The sequence below is a fragment of the Gadus chalcogrammus genome, chromosome 10 (genome assembly GCF_026213295.1).
Source record: "Gadus chalcogrammus isolate NIFS_2021 chromosome 10, NIFS_Gcha_1.0, whole genome shotgun sequence".
In the NCBI taxonomy this organism is placed as follows: domain Eukaryota; kingdom Metazoa; phylum Chordata; class Actinopteri; order Gadiformes; family Gadidae; genus Gadus; species Gadus chalcogrammus.
Window position 1 is genome coordinate 14,665,296 of NC_079421.1, and position 18,814 is coordinate 14,684,109.

The 18,814-nt window shown below is 46.8% G+C and overlaps 1 protein-coding gene across 1 annotated transcript; it reads left to right on the forward strand.

Moving 5' to 3' along the window:
• The first annotated feature begins 2,140 nt into the window (after window positions 1-2,140).
• si:ch73-43g23.1 (serine/arginine repetitive matrix protein 2) lies at window positions 2,141-12,604 on the forward strand. The gene is made up of 2 exons (XM_056600855.1): window positions 2,141-2,609; window positions 3,028-12,604. The coding sequence occupies exon 2, from the start codon at window positions 3,122-3,124 to the stop codon at window positions 11,888-11,890; it is 8,769 nt and encodes a 2,922-aa protein (XP_056456830.1). The 5' UTR covers window positions 2,141-2,609; window positions 3,028-3,121; the 3' UTR covers window positions 11,891-12,604.
• Window positions 12,605-18,814: the final 6,210 nt, after the last annotated feature.

The following is an 18,814-nucleotide window of genomic DNA, read 5'->3' on the forward strand; positions in this document are numbered from 1 at the left end:
TTATTTATTTATTTAGAACTTGAAATGATAACATTATTTTCTGTAGGGAACATCAATAATATCCAACCTATATTAAATGATCTGCTGCAACATACATTAATAGTAGCTTCGAATATATTTGAATGAATCACTTTTAGGCCATCACAACACAACATTTACCTATTTTACAGAGCCAAACATCTAGAAATCCAGCACCATTCATTCTCTAAAAATAGCCATAGAGGTAAAACGCACCAATCATATATGCAACGCTTCAGACAACTGAGCATTATAAAAAGGGGGCAAAAACAAAACCTGTACAAAGAGTTGTGTCTATGTGGGAATTATCTCAAAAGTGCACTCAACCTCTATACACTTGAAATATACATTTGAAATAATTGGCGCCCGTGGTTAGGCCATGCGCAAAATCCTGAACCTTTTTTCATTTTGTCAAATTTCCTGAATAAAGTCTCATTGTTAATTTCATGTTTCAATTAATACACAAACGCTGAATTTTTTTTCTGCTTCAAACGAGTCACGAGAGAAGCAGAGAAATCAGTTTGCATTCTCGGCAGTGAAGGGAAAGCCCCCTTCCAAAAGAGTTGCCAATGCCAGGTCAGAGGAGACAGTGGAGGAAACAGTCAAGGAAACAGTGGAGGAGGCAGTAGAGAAGACAGTGGAAGAAATAGTGTAGGAGGCAGTGGAGGAGGTAGTGGGAAAGACAGAGGAGGAAACCCTATAGGAAACAGTGGAGGAGGCAGTGCAGGAAGAAAAAGGGAAAAAGCACAAAACTTTTAGATGAGCAGCAGCCTATAGCTGCTCTTTTACAAGGGAGAGGTCAATATGGAAAATTGCTTGAAAGTTTCATTAATAATTGTGCCGGGAGAAAGCCAATATGTGTGGCCAATAGATGTTGATTAAAAAAAAGCATACACAGGGTCTACACTGACGAAACTGATGTACAATACTGCACCGCACACAGTATTTATTCTCTCAACATGTCTGGTTGCCGATGCCCCCGTTGAGCAGGCTGATGAAGTACAGGCGGTGCAGCTTGAACTCCAGACTGCTTTCTGTCCATAATAAGACAGAAAGCCTGATCACACTTGCATGGCGTCAAAGCTTATGATGGAAAGATGATGTGGTGTGTTGCATTGCAGAATGAGTAGGCCTTATGTTACTCATCTATCAGTAATCCAGACAAAAGCCCGCCATTACAGAGGTGCTTATCATTCCTTCTTCGTGAATCCTCCAGTACTATGTGCCACATGTGGGCTCAAATTCATGCACATGATCGACACACACACACACACACACACACACACACACACACACACACACACACACACACACACACACACACACACACACACACACACACACACACACACACACACACACACAGAAACACTGTAAGAGCGTCATCCTCACATGCATAAAATATTCTGCCCTCTCACACCCACAGTACGATGACTGAAATCTATTTGTGATCGCTGACTTCTTGTGTATTTATATTGCAGGACATTTTACTGTTGGGAGGTTTATACTGACTATGGCAATACCAATTTTCTCCTTATAGCAAAATGGTATTGCATTATATTTACATATATTGCTGAGCCACATGCATAGGGCCTCATTTATTACAACCTGACACATTCAAAATAAATTATCTACACACAGACACACACACACACACACACACACACACACACACACACAATTATTGCCTTTCAGGGGGACCCTATACTGGGACACTAACTGAGTTATGCATGGGTTCTGAGCTCTCTCAAAGCTGGGGGTCTCTGATCCGTCAAAATCCGAGTGTCTAGCGTTGATCCTCCTCTGCTCACGCACACACACACACACACACACACACACACACACACACACACACACACACACACACACACACACACACACACACACACACACACACACACACACACACACCCCTAACGTACACCCATGACAATAAAGCGTAACCGCTGAAGTATCTGTCAGGTGCTTCAAGTGTGAGTGGCTCTGCTGTGCCATATCTCTACCCCTCTCTGCCTTCACATATGTGTTCCCAGGCAGCTAAACCTCTAACAATCTGGGCCTGATAGTGTAGCACTATATTTAGCGGGGGTCCTGCCGCTGAACTGGGTCTTAGTGTCAGATTCCAGGGCCCTGCATCCCCCCTAGCTGGATCAGCACCTGCTGCTAACTATAAACCCCAACCGGCCGAGCTCAGACAGGGTAACCTATGCCAAAACCTATTCGCAACCTAGAGAGGGGAACCAGGTTGGAAACAGTAAGCCCTTCCCTTGGGCTTGCTTGAATGGGAGGGGCAGAATGGAGGGACAGAGAGAGGGGAGATAGTCAGAAGAAAGAGCTTGAGTGTGATTCCCCTCTCTGCTTCTTGTAAAGTCATGGTGAAAACTGTTGGATGTGTGGAGATCGTGTCCTACAAACATGGCCTTGGACTGTTTTACTCTGTTCTACAGATACTAGGTCCCTAGTTAGAAGTTTGGACTGTTGTTGCTGCTGAGGCGCTATATGCTGTGGATTTAATAGACAGTTGATTGGATGAAGGGTGGCATTTGAAACACTGAAACTCAATGCCTGAACTACCCCGTTTTGGGCTGAAGGTAAGCGAGCGAACATCCTCTCTTTCTTTTTCGATCAGACACATGCTCTCCTTTTTGGAGCGCTAGTTGATGGGTATGTACAAGGCATAATTCATTTCAATAAAATGTCTTGCTATATCAGACCAGTCATTTAACATGTGTAAGACGAACATGCAATTTCCTTGCTATTGTTTCTTGTCTCTTGTTACTAACTTGATGATTTATTTGGTTTTGATTCTTGAAGTATATTTAAGAGATTGGTTGGAAAACATAAAAGTAAATGTGACATCCAAACAATGATGTTCTATTCATTTATTTTTTACAAATGGAATACATGAAGCCACTTTAAAAATAGTAATCATTATATAAGCTTGCCTCTCTGACAAATTACTTGAATTTTTGACTCTATGACTAATTCAATGTCGTTACCCCATTTCAGGTACGGGACAGTTTTGAGAACCCCAGGGAAAAAGACTGGCCTGGCCCCTGTGAAGACCTGGTGCCAGTGAAGACCTGGTGCCTGTGGTCTAGCGATGGACAGCTGGACTCTTAAGGGGGACAGCTACTCCTTCCTGCGCAGCGCACCTCGCACCATCTCCCTCCGCAACCGAGAAGGCACCCCGAACCACGTGGAGATCTTCGACATCACCAACATACCAAGCCCCCGTTCTGCCATCTCCGAGACGACCTGTCTGTGTGACATCTTCGGGGACGATCGTGACTCCCCCTCCCTCTCTGGCAGTCCCGCATCTGGGGCTTTCGCTCCCCCTCCCAGGGAGGTGGACCGGGCAGCAGCCGCCTCCCCCCTGGTGGACGACTCCTCGGGCTCCTACCACACAGCCAACGGCTCCAGTGAAGGAGAGGAGGGCTTTGAGGATCCTAAAGAGAGACTGCGCAGCCCACTGTTGCCAACAGGGAACTCTGAAGGCCAAGATTCAGAAGGCCACAACCAGACCTCGGAGCATTCAGGTCTTTCTGAGGAGATCCCCAAATTAGAATCAGCGGCTTCACCGCCGTTACCGCTGTTAAGTACAGAGGGTGCATCACTTGAGGTCCTAAATAGGGTTCCCACTTCTAGAACCCCATCCCCTCGGCCTAACAGCTCCGAGACACTGGAGGGTACAGAATATAGAGGGATAACCTCATCTCCATCCTCTTCATTATCCTCAAATCGGACATCAAGTCCGAGTCGCTCCCCACAGCCTAGTAACCTAAGGGCTAGCTCATCTTCTATAGAGTCACAACTCACGCCATCTTTGCTTGAATCCAGGGGATCTCCCAAGAGAAGTAGCTCATCAAGTGGATCTCGCAAAAGTAGTCCCTCATCGGAGCAGCGACCACAATCATCCGATCATCTAAGGGGATTGACCCCACCCACATTTAATCCCAGGGTCGTCTTCTCTTCAAATTCAACTTCACGCAGCAGCGTGGACATCCATCGGCAGTCAGGCGAAAGATCGACTACTCCTGAATCTAGAGATTATTCCTACTCCCCTGATACCCAGGACTGCTCGCCTTTCTCAGAGCTAAGAGGGAGGGTCTCTGTACATGACCTCTTCAGCAGAGGCTCAACACCTGACATAGACGACTCTCCCTGCACATCAACACCTGACATAGACGGCTCTCCCTGCACACCAGAGCTTATTTCGTGCACTTCGTTAGCTGGAGGAGACACACCTGAAAACCGAGGCAGCAAGCTGTCTGCTGAGGCCAAGAGTGCTGCGTCCACACCTCTTCCTAGATACACACCGCCAAGCCCTGTCAGTTCAATACCCCGCACTCCTGAGTGTAGAGGACCCAGCGTCTCGCCTGCAGTCAGGTTTACCCCCTCACCTGCGCTGTCACTCGGAGTACCACACACTGCTCCCACCCCTGATTCCCTATCCCTGGCTCACTCACCTGTGCCATATTCACCCCCATCATATAAAGGAAATAGTGACTGTTGTCCAAAAGAGTCAGACTATACTAGTTCCTCTCCAGAAATAAGAGTTACGGCATCTTCGCCAGAGGTGAGAAGGAGAGAGAAGTCCCTTGAGGAGGATTTAGCGTTGAACTCTGCAGATCCCAGCCAGTGCTCCAGAGCCACCACGTGCTCCCCTCACATTACAGGGCCCTGTTACTCTGTCGTCCAGCCCGAAGACGGCGACACAGCAACATACACCGAAATAGCTCACCTTTCAACTTCAGAGCCCATTTGCAGGAATCCTCAGTCACCTGAACCCCAGTGCAAGAGCCCAGTCAGGCAGATAGATCCCACGACCGCACAAGAAGAGACAACAGTTACAATAGTTACACCTGACCAATATTATAAATACAGTGACCCAGAGCCTGATAACACGGACACTACTGAGTTACCTCAACCAAGGGACAGATCTTTGTCCCCTGAGCCCCGGAGTTACACACCCTCACCTGAGCTAAGGAATCAAGGTCCTTCAACTGAGACCAGTCCTTATAGTCCGATACCTGAACAAAGGAATCTCTTTCCAGTACCTGAGAAAAGAGAAGATACTCTCCCACCTGAACCGAGGTTTCTTGCTCCCTCACCTGGGAAAATACATTACACTCGCTCACCTGAACCAATACATTTTGAGACACAACCTTCCCCCTCACCTGAGTCAAGGAGTCAAAAAGTTGAACTGTATAATAACTCACCCAAACCAAGTGATATTCTGCCATCACCTGAGAGAAGGCAACTTGCTCCATCACCTCAACAAAGGAACCTCCGTTTGTCATCTGAAAAAATACAAATTCCTCCTTCACCTAAACCAAGGGATCTTACTCCATCACCTGAGAAAAGACAAAAAACTCCCTCACCTCAACCGAGGAACCTCGCTCCATCACCTGAGAAAAGACATCTTACTCCATCACCTCAACAAAGGGATCTTACTTCATCAACTGAGAAAAGACAACTTACTCCCTCACCTCAACTGAGGGATCCTACTCAATCACCTGAGAAAAGTCTGTTTAATCCCTCACCTCAACCGAGGTATCCTACTCCATCGCCTGTGAACATACATTACACCTCCTCACCTGAGCCAATAAATTTTGCTCCATCACCGTTAGACATACACTATTCACCCATGTGTGAACCAAAAGATAATGTTTTCTCACCCAAGGAGAAAGGGCAAACTCAATCGCCTGGCCTTATACATAACCCTTCCTCACCTGTGTCAAGCCTCCTTGTTCCATCACCTGAACCAACCTTTCGCAATCTCTCACCTGAACGGAGATATCAATCTATATCCCCTGCATCAAGACGTCATATTACATTGCCTGATCCACCACGTCCAACTGTTTCTCCTGAGTCAAGAATTAACCAGTCCTTACCGGACATAAGTTATCAGAATCTCTCACCTGACACGAGATACCACACTCCTTCACCGAGAGATCTTGTATCCTCACACAAGTCAAGTCTTCCCTCTCCTGTCCCTGGAGCAGAGCAACTGACTCCTTCACCTCAGCCCAGCCACATTTCTCATCCACCTAGTTCAAGGCACCAGAGCCCTCAGATAACCGACTCAAATGCTTTGAGTAAGTCACCTGAATACAGCATTGGACAACCATCCCCTACGGGATCCCCCTTGCACAACGTTGATCCTTTCTCTACCCCAGAACTCTCTCTTTTTCCTCAAGACACACCCGAAATGGGAGAGTCTTCCCTTTCAGATATATCAAACTACAGCCAAAGAGCAGTAGATCGCAAATCAGCACCACTTGAAACAAATAGTGTTGTCAAGCCACCTGGAGAGAGAAAATCTAGTAGAACACCAGAACAACACTGTGAACCGAGCGAAATCACACCAGAGAAAACATACCCTCAAAGTGTACAAAGCAATTATTTTAATCAGAAGGAAGACCACCATTGGAATCCCCCGATTGAAATGCAGAGCCCTTTTCACGGTCTACCAGTCTCTACTGTTGACGGACAGCCAGACACCTTACTTGCCCGCCAGACTGCGGGTATCTCACCTGTCCGTCAAGGGAAACATCCAAAGCCTAAATTTCCAATTAACTCCAGAAGATCTGATAGAAATATCGAAAATAAAAATTCTGAAACATCTCGCACGCCTGACTACCCAAGAAAACAGCCAACCACCAAAGTTGTAATTCTAAGCAGAGAGGAGCCGGCAGAGGACACGGCCCGTCATGGGAGCAAAAGGAGAACTCCCTCACCCCCGATCACACGGTTTACCCCTGTACACATTATAGCCCCAGAGAAACCCTACAGACTGTGGCAGAACAGGTGTCGGAGCCCCCCACAAGCTGCAGCATCGACACTAACTGACAATTCCAAGAATCAGATGGCAAAATGGGGAAGCCCCGGTGAAACGTGTAGAAACAGCAATAACCAAGACGATTGGCTGGGGCAGAATAGGCACATGGGGATTGTGGGGGAAATTTCTTTGGAGGCGGAGCGCAAAAGGGGGACAGATCCTGGGAGAGAACAACACAAGTGTACCAGGAAGGAGATGGAGAGTGAGAGGAAGAGGGAGGAGCGACTGCAGGAAAAGAAGGAGGGTACGAAGGCACATGCCAGCTACAGGGGGCAACAGGTTGAGCTGTCATTCAGTGCCAGAAATAGAAAAGGGCCTGAGAGTCACAGTGCGGCGTCCACAGGCAAACAGACCAGTAAGGGAATGCCAACAGCCCACTCCTATTCAGAGAGGTTGCCTGCCACGAGACAGCCACAGCAACAACAGAGAAGAGGAGGTCCCGCCCGGAGGCTACAGCCTTCTGTGGCCCAGAACATGAACGTTGCTACTGGACGTGTTTCTAAAAACAGGCCCCGCCAGAGTTCTAGCTCCAGCATTGGAAGCGAGCAAGACGAGGCAGACAGTGAGGTGAAGTGGTTTACCGATGGCGCTTTCCACAGTCTGTCAAGCCCTGAGATTGACTACCTGGATATGTACAACTCTAGTCACCGATCCTCCACCAATATTTCCCAACCATCTACCCAGGAAAGCCCAGCGGGAGCTAGTGCATCTCTGCTAGCCTATGCTGACTTCAGGGGGTCCGGACAAAGACTGGACAACGAAGACTTTCCATTCCAACCTACTACATATTACTCAGATGGCCTAGACCCAGCTAAGCGCTATGAAATGGGCAGCTTTGAGTGTGTGGATGTTGCAGTGGAAAGAGAAGAACCTAGGAAGGCTAGGAGAGGAGTTCCCAAAAGACAGATCCAGCTGAAGAGAAAGAACACCCTTGAATCGAGGCAAGATGAGAGCAGTGAGAATGGCAGCCCTGTTGTTCCAGGGATGGCTGACAGTCCCTCATTCCGGGGATCCCTCAAAGAGACTTTGCTGAGACAGCACAGCACACCAGTGACAATGCATGAGCCCTACCCTTGTGAACTGAGCACAGACATACAAGAATACAACAACAAAACATTTAAACTTCAGAAGTCAACTTCACTTGATGAGACGCATCCCAAAACCAAGATGGCCACTTGCCTTATCAAGAGTGTGCTGTCTAAGAAGATGCAAGGCGTTGATTCTTCCCATGAGGAAAAAACATCATCATCTGTTCAAGTGGAGGACACACTGGAAAAGTCAACCGAAAAGGATACACTGAATCTGAGTTCCAGCCTCAAGTCACAATGCAGCCTTTTATCTGCCGATCCTGCTGCAGGAACCGAATCAAACACAATGGCTTCCGATCAGCACTTTGCCGGTAAAAGGTCAAGTCCAAATGAGAGGACTGGAATGAGGTCGGAACTCATGGTTCCATTCAGAAGACAAGCAGATGGCTGTGAAAGAGAGGAAGAAAGAGCAGCAAGCAAGTCAGCAAGTACCACTGTCGGGAATAAAGGAGTTCATTTTGCTACTGGATCAAACAGCCACATGGAAGCCAGGCAGGAACAGGAATACAGAATCCCTAGCCCAGAGATCACAGATGGTCTTGACAAAAAGAAGTCTTCTCTAAATGTCTCCCTTACACCAGAATTGGATATTAAACCAGATTTGCATTGTGAAGTTCCATCCCCAGAATCATCACCAAAGCCATCGTTCAAGGAGAATGAGGAAAAGGGAGAGTCCCCAATAGATATGAAGACAGAGGAGGGAGATGTAAATGGAAACAATAAAGTCAAAGTGCCAATGCACAAAGTAAGAGATGTGCGAAGGCTGGTAAAAAACACATATAACCTGTCATTCAAGGCAAGCAGTGCTACGACACCTTCACCTAAAATGGAAGAAAATGTAGAAAATGAGGAGATATATCAGGACAGGAGGGAGGAAATAACTGAGGAAAGAAAGGTGAGTAAACACGGTATATTGGAAGCAGGGCGAGAGGACAGGAGGAAGGAGATAACACAGGTAAGCAAAAAAGTAATGACAGACAAACAGAGAAGGGAGCTGAGAGGGGACAGGTTGGAGGAGCCGAAGGTGGAGGGAAGAGATGCAGAGCACCCGACATCATCAGCCACTCCACCGGAACAAAAGGGAAGGTCTCGGTACCACTCACAGCCAATGCAGATAGAGTGTAAAGCAGTGTGTTTGAAGGAGGACAAGGAAAAAAAGACACCCAGCAGAATGGAAGAAGGCAAACGTGGAGAGCAACGGCAGGCCCCTGCACAGCTGTCTGTTGCAGAGGCCACCAAGCCAGAAGGTTACTTATGTGGAGGCCCAGAGAGTCACATGACCGATCAGACAACAACATCAAAGCCACGTGAGTCTGATGCTAATAAAGAGCCGAAAGAAGATAGCCTTGAAGCAAGAAATAACACAACACCAGTTGAGGCTAAACCTGAGACAGCCAGAAGATACAAGAAACCTCCCTTGCTGGGAAGTCTGCCTAAATTACCGAGTAAGGAACGAGAGGTTTCCACCGCTGTAGTTGTGATAAGAGATGGGTTCAGTAAACACAAGACTGTCCAGGATGAGAGACCCATGGAAGCCACAGCCTCAAACAGCGAGAGCAGCGGCCATGCGGTGTCCATGTTGCTCAAGGAGAAGGGCTACCAAGCCGAGATTGGAGCAGTATTGAATGAGGGAGAACCAAACACAGTTGGAGGTAAGGGGATGCCTCATAAGCATGTGAACCGACTGGAGATTCCTTTGCAGATCTGCTCAACTTCGGAAGGTGGCGTGTCAGAGTCACGAAGAGAAAGGACCTTCTCCACCTCCTCTACCAAGTCCATCCCCACGACAGAAACTCCACCATTAATGGGTGTAGAGGAGAGTGTGAGAGACTCTGCACAGCAAAATATTGAAACTCCTTTGAGAAATACAGGGAGGCAAACAGTAACACCACCAATCAAAGATTTAGATTCTTTGAAAAGACAAGATCCGATTTTTCCACCAAGATCCCCTGCCTTGAGATATAAACCTCAGCAAATCGAGGTGAAGTCTCTGTCAAAAGAACAAAATACATCCACAAACAAAAAATCTCAATCAATAGAGGTCAAATCTATATCAAACAATCAAATAAAACCAGCGGTGCCACCAAAGCCTAACTACAAATTCAAACCACCTGATTCAGGCCCACTGCCAAACGATTCGCAAACTCCAGCTGAGAGATCTCAAACAATAGTAGTCTCCTCACCAACCATCTATAGAAAACTCTCCAGTGACAGCACACCAGCTTCCAACTATACAAGAAAACTAGCTGTGTCTGCTGTCTCTAGCTGTAGACCGCCGCAGAACAAAACGACAACAACTGTTTCGAGTCAGTCCAACTCATCAGCATTATCTGATAAAGATCAGCCCAACAACAGAGCTCATCATCCCCGGGCCTCACCTCAAAGCACCAGTGATGCACAGAGTTCCACAGCTTTTGCCCCTGCTTCAGTATCAGCCACAAACCCAGTGACAAACTCAGACCCGGGTCTGATTCATGGTCCAAACGTAAGCCAAATCTCTGGATCTTCCTCGACTGTTGCCAGCGGGTCAGGGCAGTCAGCTGTTGTGGATCTGAATAGTCAACCACAGTTTTCCAGAAGCACATTAGCTCATGATCAAGTAAGGACTGTGACCTCTAACTATGAGAAACAACCCACTGTGGTATCCACAACACGAGTGCCACAATATTCTCACGAACAAAGGCCTTTCCAAAGGTCCTTATCCAGTGAGCAATCCCAGAGAGCAGACGACCTGCGTTTCTACTGTTCAGATGACCCGCCAAGCTACGACGAAAGGGAGAGTTTCAGTCCGCTTCTGCTGCAAGGTTTGACCCCAAAGAAGCCAAACCGCTACTTCGCCGCCCCCCGTCCTCCCCCATGCTCTTGCACCTCTGGATGTCCCTCCCACACTGGTCTCACTCCTCCACACCGTCACCACAGCCCCCACAACCACACCCCTCCGGCGTCCGCTCACTCCCCAGGCCACCCTCACCCTTACCCCATAGCACCACCTCCCCTCCGACCCCACCAGTGCAGAGCTGAACCTCCACCTATGTGCTACCAGCCTGGCTCTCCTAAATCGAGTCCCCTGGGTCCCGGCCCGCCTCCGACCATGTACCACCCCCTCAACCAGCCTCCTTCCTACCCTCCCCACCCCTCTCTCATGCAACCCTGTGCCCCGGAACGCCCCCTGCAGCCACACCAGCACATGGAGCCCAGACGGCCCTCACTACAGCGCTCTTCTCAGCAGCAACAACAGCAGCAGCCTGGAATGAGTGTGGCTCCCTATGGCGACCATGGCCACGGACACTCCCCTGGCCTGGCACATCTGGATTCACAATACATGTGTGGCCCTCAGGGCATGGGGCCCTCCTATGGCTCCGAGTACGAGGGCGACGGCTCCAGCATGTACTCTGAAGGTAGCTTCGGGCAAACGCCTCGAAGGATGCTGATGGACCCGGAGACGGGGAAGTATTTCTACATCGAGGTCCCTGTGCAGCCGTTGAGGAAGATGCTGTTCGACCCGGAGACCGGCCAGTATGTGGAGGTGCTGATCCCGCAGCAGTCCATGTCGCATTCGGGCATGTATCCGCCCACCGCGGCCCCTTACCCATCCTTGCACAACCCTAACATGTATGCCCCCGCGCCACAGTATATGCAGCCCTATGCGGCGCCACCGCCACCCCATCCCCAGACTCAGCCTCCACCTCCCCCCCGCCTCCCTGACAGCTCCGCCGCCACAGCCCTGCACCCGAACGGGGCAGGGGTCGTCTACGGAGGTCCCCCCGGTCAGGGGTCCAAGATGGACCCCCAGACCCATCAACCACTTGACCAGGGCTATCTAGAGGGCATGTATTATGTCCCTACTGGTATGAATGCAAGTCCCAATCCCCCCCCACCAGACTTCTACCACAAACATTCCCCCGGCCCCCACTCCGGGGCAGGGGGGAAGAGGTCCTGAAATAGAGGTTAGAGGCCGCCTTCCTGGAGCCTGTTGGGATTTAAATACACTGTGCATAATGGATGGCTGCCTAATCATAGCCTGTAATCTAATCAGGTTTTCACACAGCAAGTGTTATTTGTTTGTCATTCTCTTTGCTGCTTATATTATAATGCACTGCTTAACTTTGGAATAATGTGACTATTTTATGTTTAGTCCTTTTGATATGGGAGCCACCCTTTTATACAATATGTTATTAGCTTAAGTTAGTGAATGGTGGATCTGAATGTCTATCAATTAATTATTAGTGCACATTTCGGTGTTACACAACTATTTACTTGTTTAAATGTGTTTACTTCAAGACAGATCTATCACAGTTGAAAATACTTTCTCAAGAATAATGGAATATTTATGTATTTGTATTTTGTTGTATTTTGTTTCTCCGAATTTGGAATTTGAGTTTATGCACATGTCTACCAGAATAATGCAAATAAAATAAGACAAAACAATAACTTTATATCTGGTTTCATGTATTCAGTACAGTAGCAATACATTAAATAATGGGACAATCAATTATTTACTACTAAAGCATCTAAAATAAAAACTCATAAACAGGGAGACGCTTTAATTAACCATGGATTAATCCCCTTTTATAAACCTCTGAGTTATCTCATCAGTTACTGCTTCAATTCCATCTGAAACCCAGAGACTAGTGATTAAAGTTAATGGCAACATTTATTGACAACAACTAATTTATCGATTAGACATCATCAAATTGTACTTCATGGCGACGATTGGTCCATGAATGGTTGTGGTGGTAGTGGTGGTGGTGGTTAAGTGCCGCCTAGTCCCTGAGGTGAAGGGATGGAGCCATCATGGAGCTCAGGGGGATGGAGGAAGGGTGTGACTGGTCGCCATAGAAACAAGAGAGACGAAACAACTACGCCAAGCATGAATGAGAGATGTTTACATAAACTTTGCGTTGGCGCTCTAGTGTAGCCTACTACTGTTAAATGCATGATGTCCTGATTGGCTGAGAGATGATGGGGAGGGGTCTACAAAGCAGTGTGGAAATTAAGAACCCAGACATAGATCGATGAGAAATAGAAAGAGAATGTGTGTCCTGATTTAACTTTAGCGTTAGCCACTTTTCTACAGTTGAGAGAGTCGGAGTCATCACCAAATAAAAAGGGTGTGGGGAGGATAAACATAACAAAAGTTATGAACTCAAATAAGTCAAAATACATGTAAGAATTGACAAATTTGATAACAAAAATACATTTTAAACTAGTATCTCTTTAACTGCCTTTGTGCTATTGCACCAGATACCCATCTAGTGTCTCCGTGGGGGCAGTGCAGCGAGAAGTTGAGAAAAACAGGTCAACATGCGCAGTATGACATCATGGGGGAGGATAATGTGCCAAGACCCTGCTCATTGTTTTTTTAAATATTGATCTGATCTGATTTACGCATGGCAAACTGACGCATATAAAAACAAAGCCAATTGGCCTTATTTCAATGGTATTACACCAAAATATTAATGCATTATGTGGATGCATTACAATAGTTAGTTCACCATGCCTTGAGTTTAAGGTTATAATTGTGTTCATTGTGTAATAAAAATAAAATTGTCGATACCTCAGATTAAGATCCATATTAAAGGCAACGATGATAACCTTTTTTCTTGAGGTTGTTTGTGTTTTTGCCATAACAGTGTAGACCTGTCAAGGATCACATTTCATCAACGAGACTAGGTGTACATGTGCTTGGTGTATAGTATACTGTATCATGAATATAACTAGCATTCAGGCAGCATGTCCATTATGCTCAAATATCTCATAAATAGTCAAAATGACATAGATGTGACCATAAACGGCAGTCATCAAGTGTAAACTTAATAGAAGTCCCTCAAAGGAGCTGAGGTGTTGAACTAATATAACTTTTTTACAGAGGCGTCATCGTAGGACAGACTCAAGTGTTGTTCATAACATTGTCATGGGTCTGTTTTATATACCAGGGCAGGGCTTATCTTCACTGTAGTCTCAAAGCATGCCAGGCTTGTACATGGTACAAGAGTGGCAGACCCATAATTAGTGGGATGACAGACACCTGTGTTTGTCCAACAATGACCCCTCTCTGAAAAGGGTCTATTTTCATGAGGTAGATCATTAGCCTATAATAGTACACAGACTCCAAGTTTCATCGTAAGCGAATCAATCAATTAATAATATAAAGACACAATTAACTAAAAGGTCTAAGCTAAATGTCAAATAAGACAGTAGGCCTATAGGCATATATATAAAATGGGTTGTACAATAATTGACAGTGGGTACAACAATGGATTTGGTGTGAATGTTGGCCGATGGCAGTATAACTGAAAACTGTAAAATTGTAAAAAATAAATAAATAATAATGAAAACAACAAAATAAAAACATGATCTCGTCAGATTTATTGCCATCGACTGTTGAATTGTCGCCACTTGAGGGAGCCAAACACCTCAGGATCCAGAAAATACTTGGGGGTCCATTGAGGTTTCTAGGAGGTACATTTCCAAGCTGTTTGTGTTAGGTTTCGTGACAAGAGGTGATTGTAGGTCAACATCTACACCTGCTTTCGTTGACGAAGCCTGAACATTACATGTTAGTCCAAAAGTCCCCCAGATTTGCTTTGATGTTTCCCTCAGTAAAATTACTTCTTACCAGCTGATGCTGCTGGTGTGTGTGTGTGTGTGTGTGTGTGTGTGTGTGTGTGTGTGTGTGTGTGTGTGTGTGTGTGTGTGTGTGTGTGTGTGTGTGTGTGTGTGTGTGTGTGTGTGTGTGTGTGTGTGTGTGTGTGTGTGTGGCTGCGTGCGTGCGTGCGTGCGTGCGCGTGTGTGTGTGTGTGCGTGGATAATAATACATTTAATACAATTTTGAATAATACATTTTCTCAGAATCAACGTGTGTTGTATTGAAATATTCATGGTCATTATAATCATGTAATAATCATTATTAGGAATTATTTAACATCTATTTTAACGAATTGTTTATTCCCATAACAAAACTTAATTTGAAGCGTCTAACTGTTCTGGGCTGAATGGAGCTGAAGGCTGAAGGCTGATGTGTGCTCTATGCGATAAACAAACAAATCACAGCACAATACAGTTATCCTCAAACGTATCCCGTCCCTTCTGTGATTCACTGTGTACCACAACAGCGATATCAAGAAGCAGCCACTTTCGAATTCCGTGTAACGTCAAACATTCCAGCCAGGAAGAATGGGATTGAAAAGGTGATCCTATATCACTTCCTTTGACTAATAACAATCAAGACACAAGACACAGAGAGGCACGCCTTAGAAAAACAAGATAATCTGTGTAAACTCCAGGTCACGCCTAACGATGCATTCGTTTGAGAGCTGGGCCCACAGCATATGCACTTGCACAATACAGACGCATACGCTTCAATACAGATGTGTGTGTTGCGGCGGCACGCCAAGCTAAACATTCGACAGATTACGGCCTCACTTACTATAGTGTAGCTTTTTTTTTTTATCATGGTGGCCTTGCTTAGCCTCCACACCCGATTGCGCATTAGCCATCAGTTGACGACTGATATTCTTTCTTAGAAATCTCCTCTCGTCATAGAGTGGAGACCTATAACCCTTTTGTCAAATAATCTACAGACACATTTCCAGACACATCCTCACAATCATGTCCCAAAATGTTTTCAATTTCCAAATAAGACGCAGCATACGGAGCAGACACCATGACATCACACACAGAGCGCCAGAGAAGCCCAGGTCTGTTTCCAGTGTCTGTTATTGTTAGGATTAGCCTCAATTTGGAGGTTTATATTTGATGATACGCACAAATCTCCCCCACCCCCCCTCCCACACATGTGTGTGAGTGTGTGTGTGTGTGTGTGTGTGTGTGTGTGTGTGTGTGTGTGTGTGTGTGTGTGTGTGTGTGTGTGTGTGTGTGTGTGTGTGTGTGTGTGTGTGTGTGCTTCTAACACACACAGATGCACCCGTGCACGCATGAATACACACGCGCACACACAAGCACACACGCACACACACACACACACAAACACACTTCAAGTCCAGCTTCCATGGCCACACCTTGGAGTGACTACACTTCATGTCCTATATGAGTCTGATTGTGGATTTGTCAGTGCATAGAGAAGAGTGTATGTGTGTGTGGGGGGGGAGCAGATGGAAAAGTCCATGAGCACATGGAAAAGTCCTCCCTGCATTGTTGAGTGCTATCATCCAAGTGCCACGCCGCCGTCACTCCCCCTCTGTAGGTGGCCCGGGCCCAGCAGCCAGATAGTAGGGCGGCTTTGTGTTGGCTCGCCATAACAACCGTCGATCTGGAGTAGATGATGAGTGTCGTCTAACTGCAGCGACACGTTCCCTGAAGGTGCGACAGTGAGACAGTGTGCACTCCTGTTATACTGGAGAGCGAGCCGGTCAGTGCTGTTCTTCTGCCAAACGTGAGCGTCTTCCTGCCAGAGGTATTTCTGGATAACTGGTGCACTGGGTGTTCCTGCTGGACGATATCACCGGGAAGCAGGCACCGGCCACGTCGGCCTCTCCGCGTCCCCCATTGAGACTCTTTAATGACATAATTAATATTTTATGGGATTATTAAATAAATACCATAGTCCAACATAGAACCAGATCCGGCGAGTGCCGGTCGTGAGTCAAGATATTTCTCTCCAGTGTTGCAAAAGGTCTACCTGGTGGGGCAGGTCACGCCCATGTATGGCGTTCTTCCGCAGGATGTGGGCGTGTGAAGACAGGTTGGCCTCTGTCTGTGCGCATAATCAGCCGATGACAGCAAGTGAGTGGGGCAATTAGAAAGAGGATAAGAGCAATGAGTCGTTAACTGAGGGGACCGCCCGTTCCCTAGCAACCACTCGGACACCAAGCCCACCATTATATACACCTCTGGTGTATATTTATGTGAATGTCTGTGTGAGTGTGTGTTTGTGTGTGCGTGTGTGCGTGTGTGTGTGTGTATGTGTGTGCGTGTGTGCGTGTGTGTGTGTGTGTGTGTGTGTGTGTGTGTGTGTGTGTGCGTTCGTGTGTATGTGTATGTGTGTGTGAGTGTTTGTGTGTTTGTGCATATGTTCTTGTGTGTGGCTGACTGCATGAGTGTGTCAGTGTGTATGCACAGGAGAATTGCTGTATTGATTATTGATTAGCCCACTGCCTCTCTCTCTCTCTCTCTCTCTCTCTCTCTCTCTCTCTCCCTGCCTCTCTTTACCCCTCTCTCTCTCTCTCTCTCCCTCTCTCTGCCTCTCTCTACCCCTCTCTTTCCGGGTTACACAGTGTGGTATGTCTACCTGCCGGTGCCTGACCACATTTCACATCAGCCCCCACTATTGCCTCATCTGAGTCCCAGCGCTCACAGCCAGCGAGGGAGGGTATCCTGTTCCGAGTGACTCACTGCGTCCACAGCCACCACACAACCGCTGCATTTGTTTCTAATTGCTGTTTTGGACCACCGTCGTGTTGTGTTATTACTTCAATCGCACAGGATGTTGCTTCCTTGTCTGAGACTACCGTCTGACACTTTGTCAATTCACTGTACTTCTGCTAGCCAGTCTCTATGATTCTGTTACTGTAACAGTCGAATCTATTTGTTTAAATCTTGAACGGTGAGAATGGTTAGACTCGTCTAGACAGTCGACCCTCAGTGTCCCGGCATCCCTGAAGTCTAGGAAGGAAAAAGTAACACATGGAACGAGTCTGGAGCACGCTACATACAACTGCACTCTCACACAGACAGACACACACACATACACACACACACACATTAACGCACACATACAGGCACACAAACTAAATCAATTTCGCTCGCACAAACACAGACGTACACACACACTATAAAACACTCTCTCTCCTTCTCTCTGTAACTCTTCACACACGCACACACACACACACACACACACACACACACACACACACACACACACACACACACACACACACAACCACAAATAATTTAATGTCGGCAAGGATGAGGTTGCTCCAGGATGATGTCATGGCCTGATCACTTTACCCGTTCCCCCCCTATGGAGCCTGCATGGCCGATCAATGAGGAATAGAAAGTATGAGAGGTGGAGGATAATAAAGAGACACACACACACGAGTGCACACGGGTGAACACGCACACACCCTCTATCTGATAGACGGATACGGATACAGACAGAGAGGGAGAGAGAGAGAGACAGAAGTAGAGACAGAAAGAGAAGGTGGGGGTTAGGGGGTTATTATCTACCTTGAATCACTGAATCACTGAAACTGCTGATGTCTCAATATATATACAGGCTACAGGCTACAGGCTGTTCAAAAGAAGTGAGAACAATCGCTATGTCGCACTGCAACGTCACCGTAAGGCCTTTGAACGAGTAAGGCGGGTTGATATGAATCCTATGAATCATTATCATTACAAATCAGGTATTGTAGGGGCTGGTCATAGTTCTGGCTGAGCGCTTTAGTCGTGTGTGGCGTTGAAGGGTCACTGGATGCTTAAGACATGAGCTAGCGCGGTGACTCATCCAAGCACTGAGAGGGATGTCTGTGTGGCCCCACTGGAGCTGATTTAACAGAGCTCTCATTAACCAACCGAAACAAAAATGTTATTTTAAACAAAAACTCAAGAATGCTAATACTTATAGCCAGCCGCTTGAGCTATAAAATTGTCACCCCTTGCTTAAAGTCCAATATCTGGGCTATTTATAGGTTGTGTCACCTTGTGGAATCTAGAACCATCTCAGTACAATCCATGGATTCCTGTAGAGGGGTGCTACCTGGTGTTTGACCCTCCTCGGTGCCCATACAGCTACGATGCTAGCACTTCAATGACAACACAGATGATGCTCCAGGCGGGTGTTCGCAAAGCATTGCAATTATTACTTTTGGGAAAGTGATTGAGAGAGCACTGCCGAGAAGAG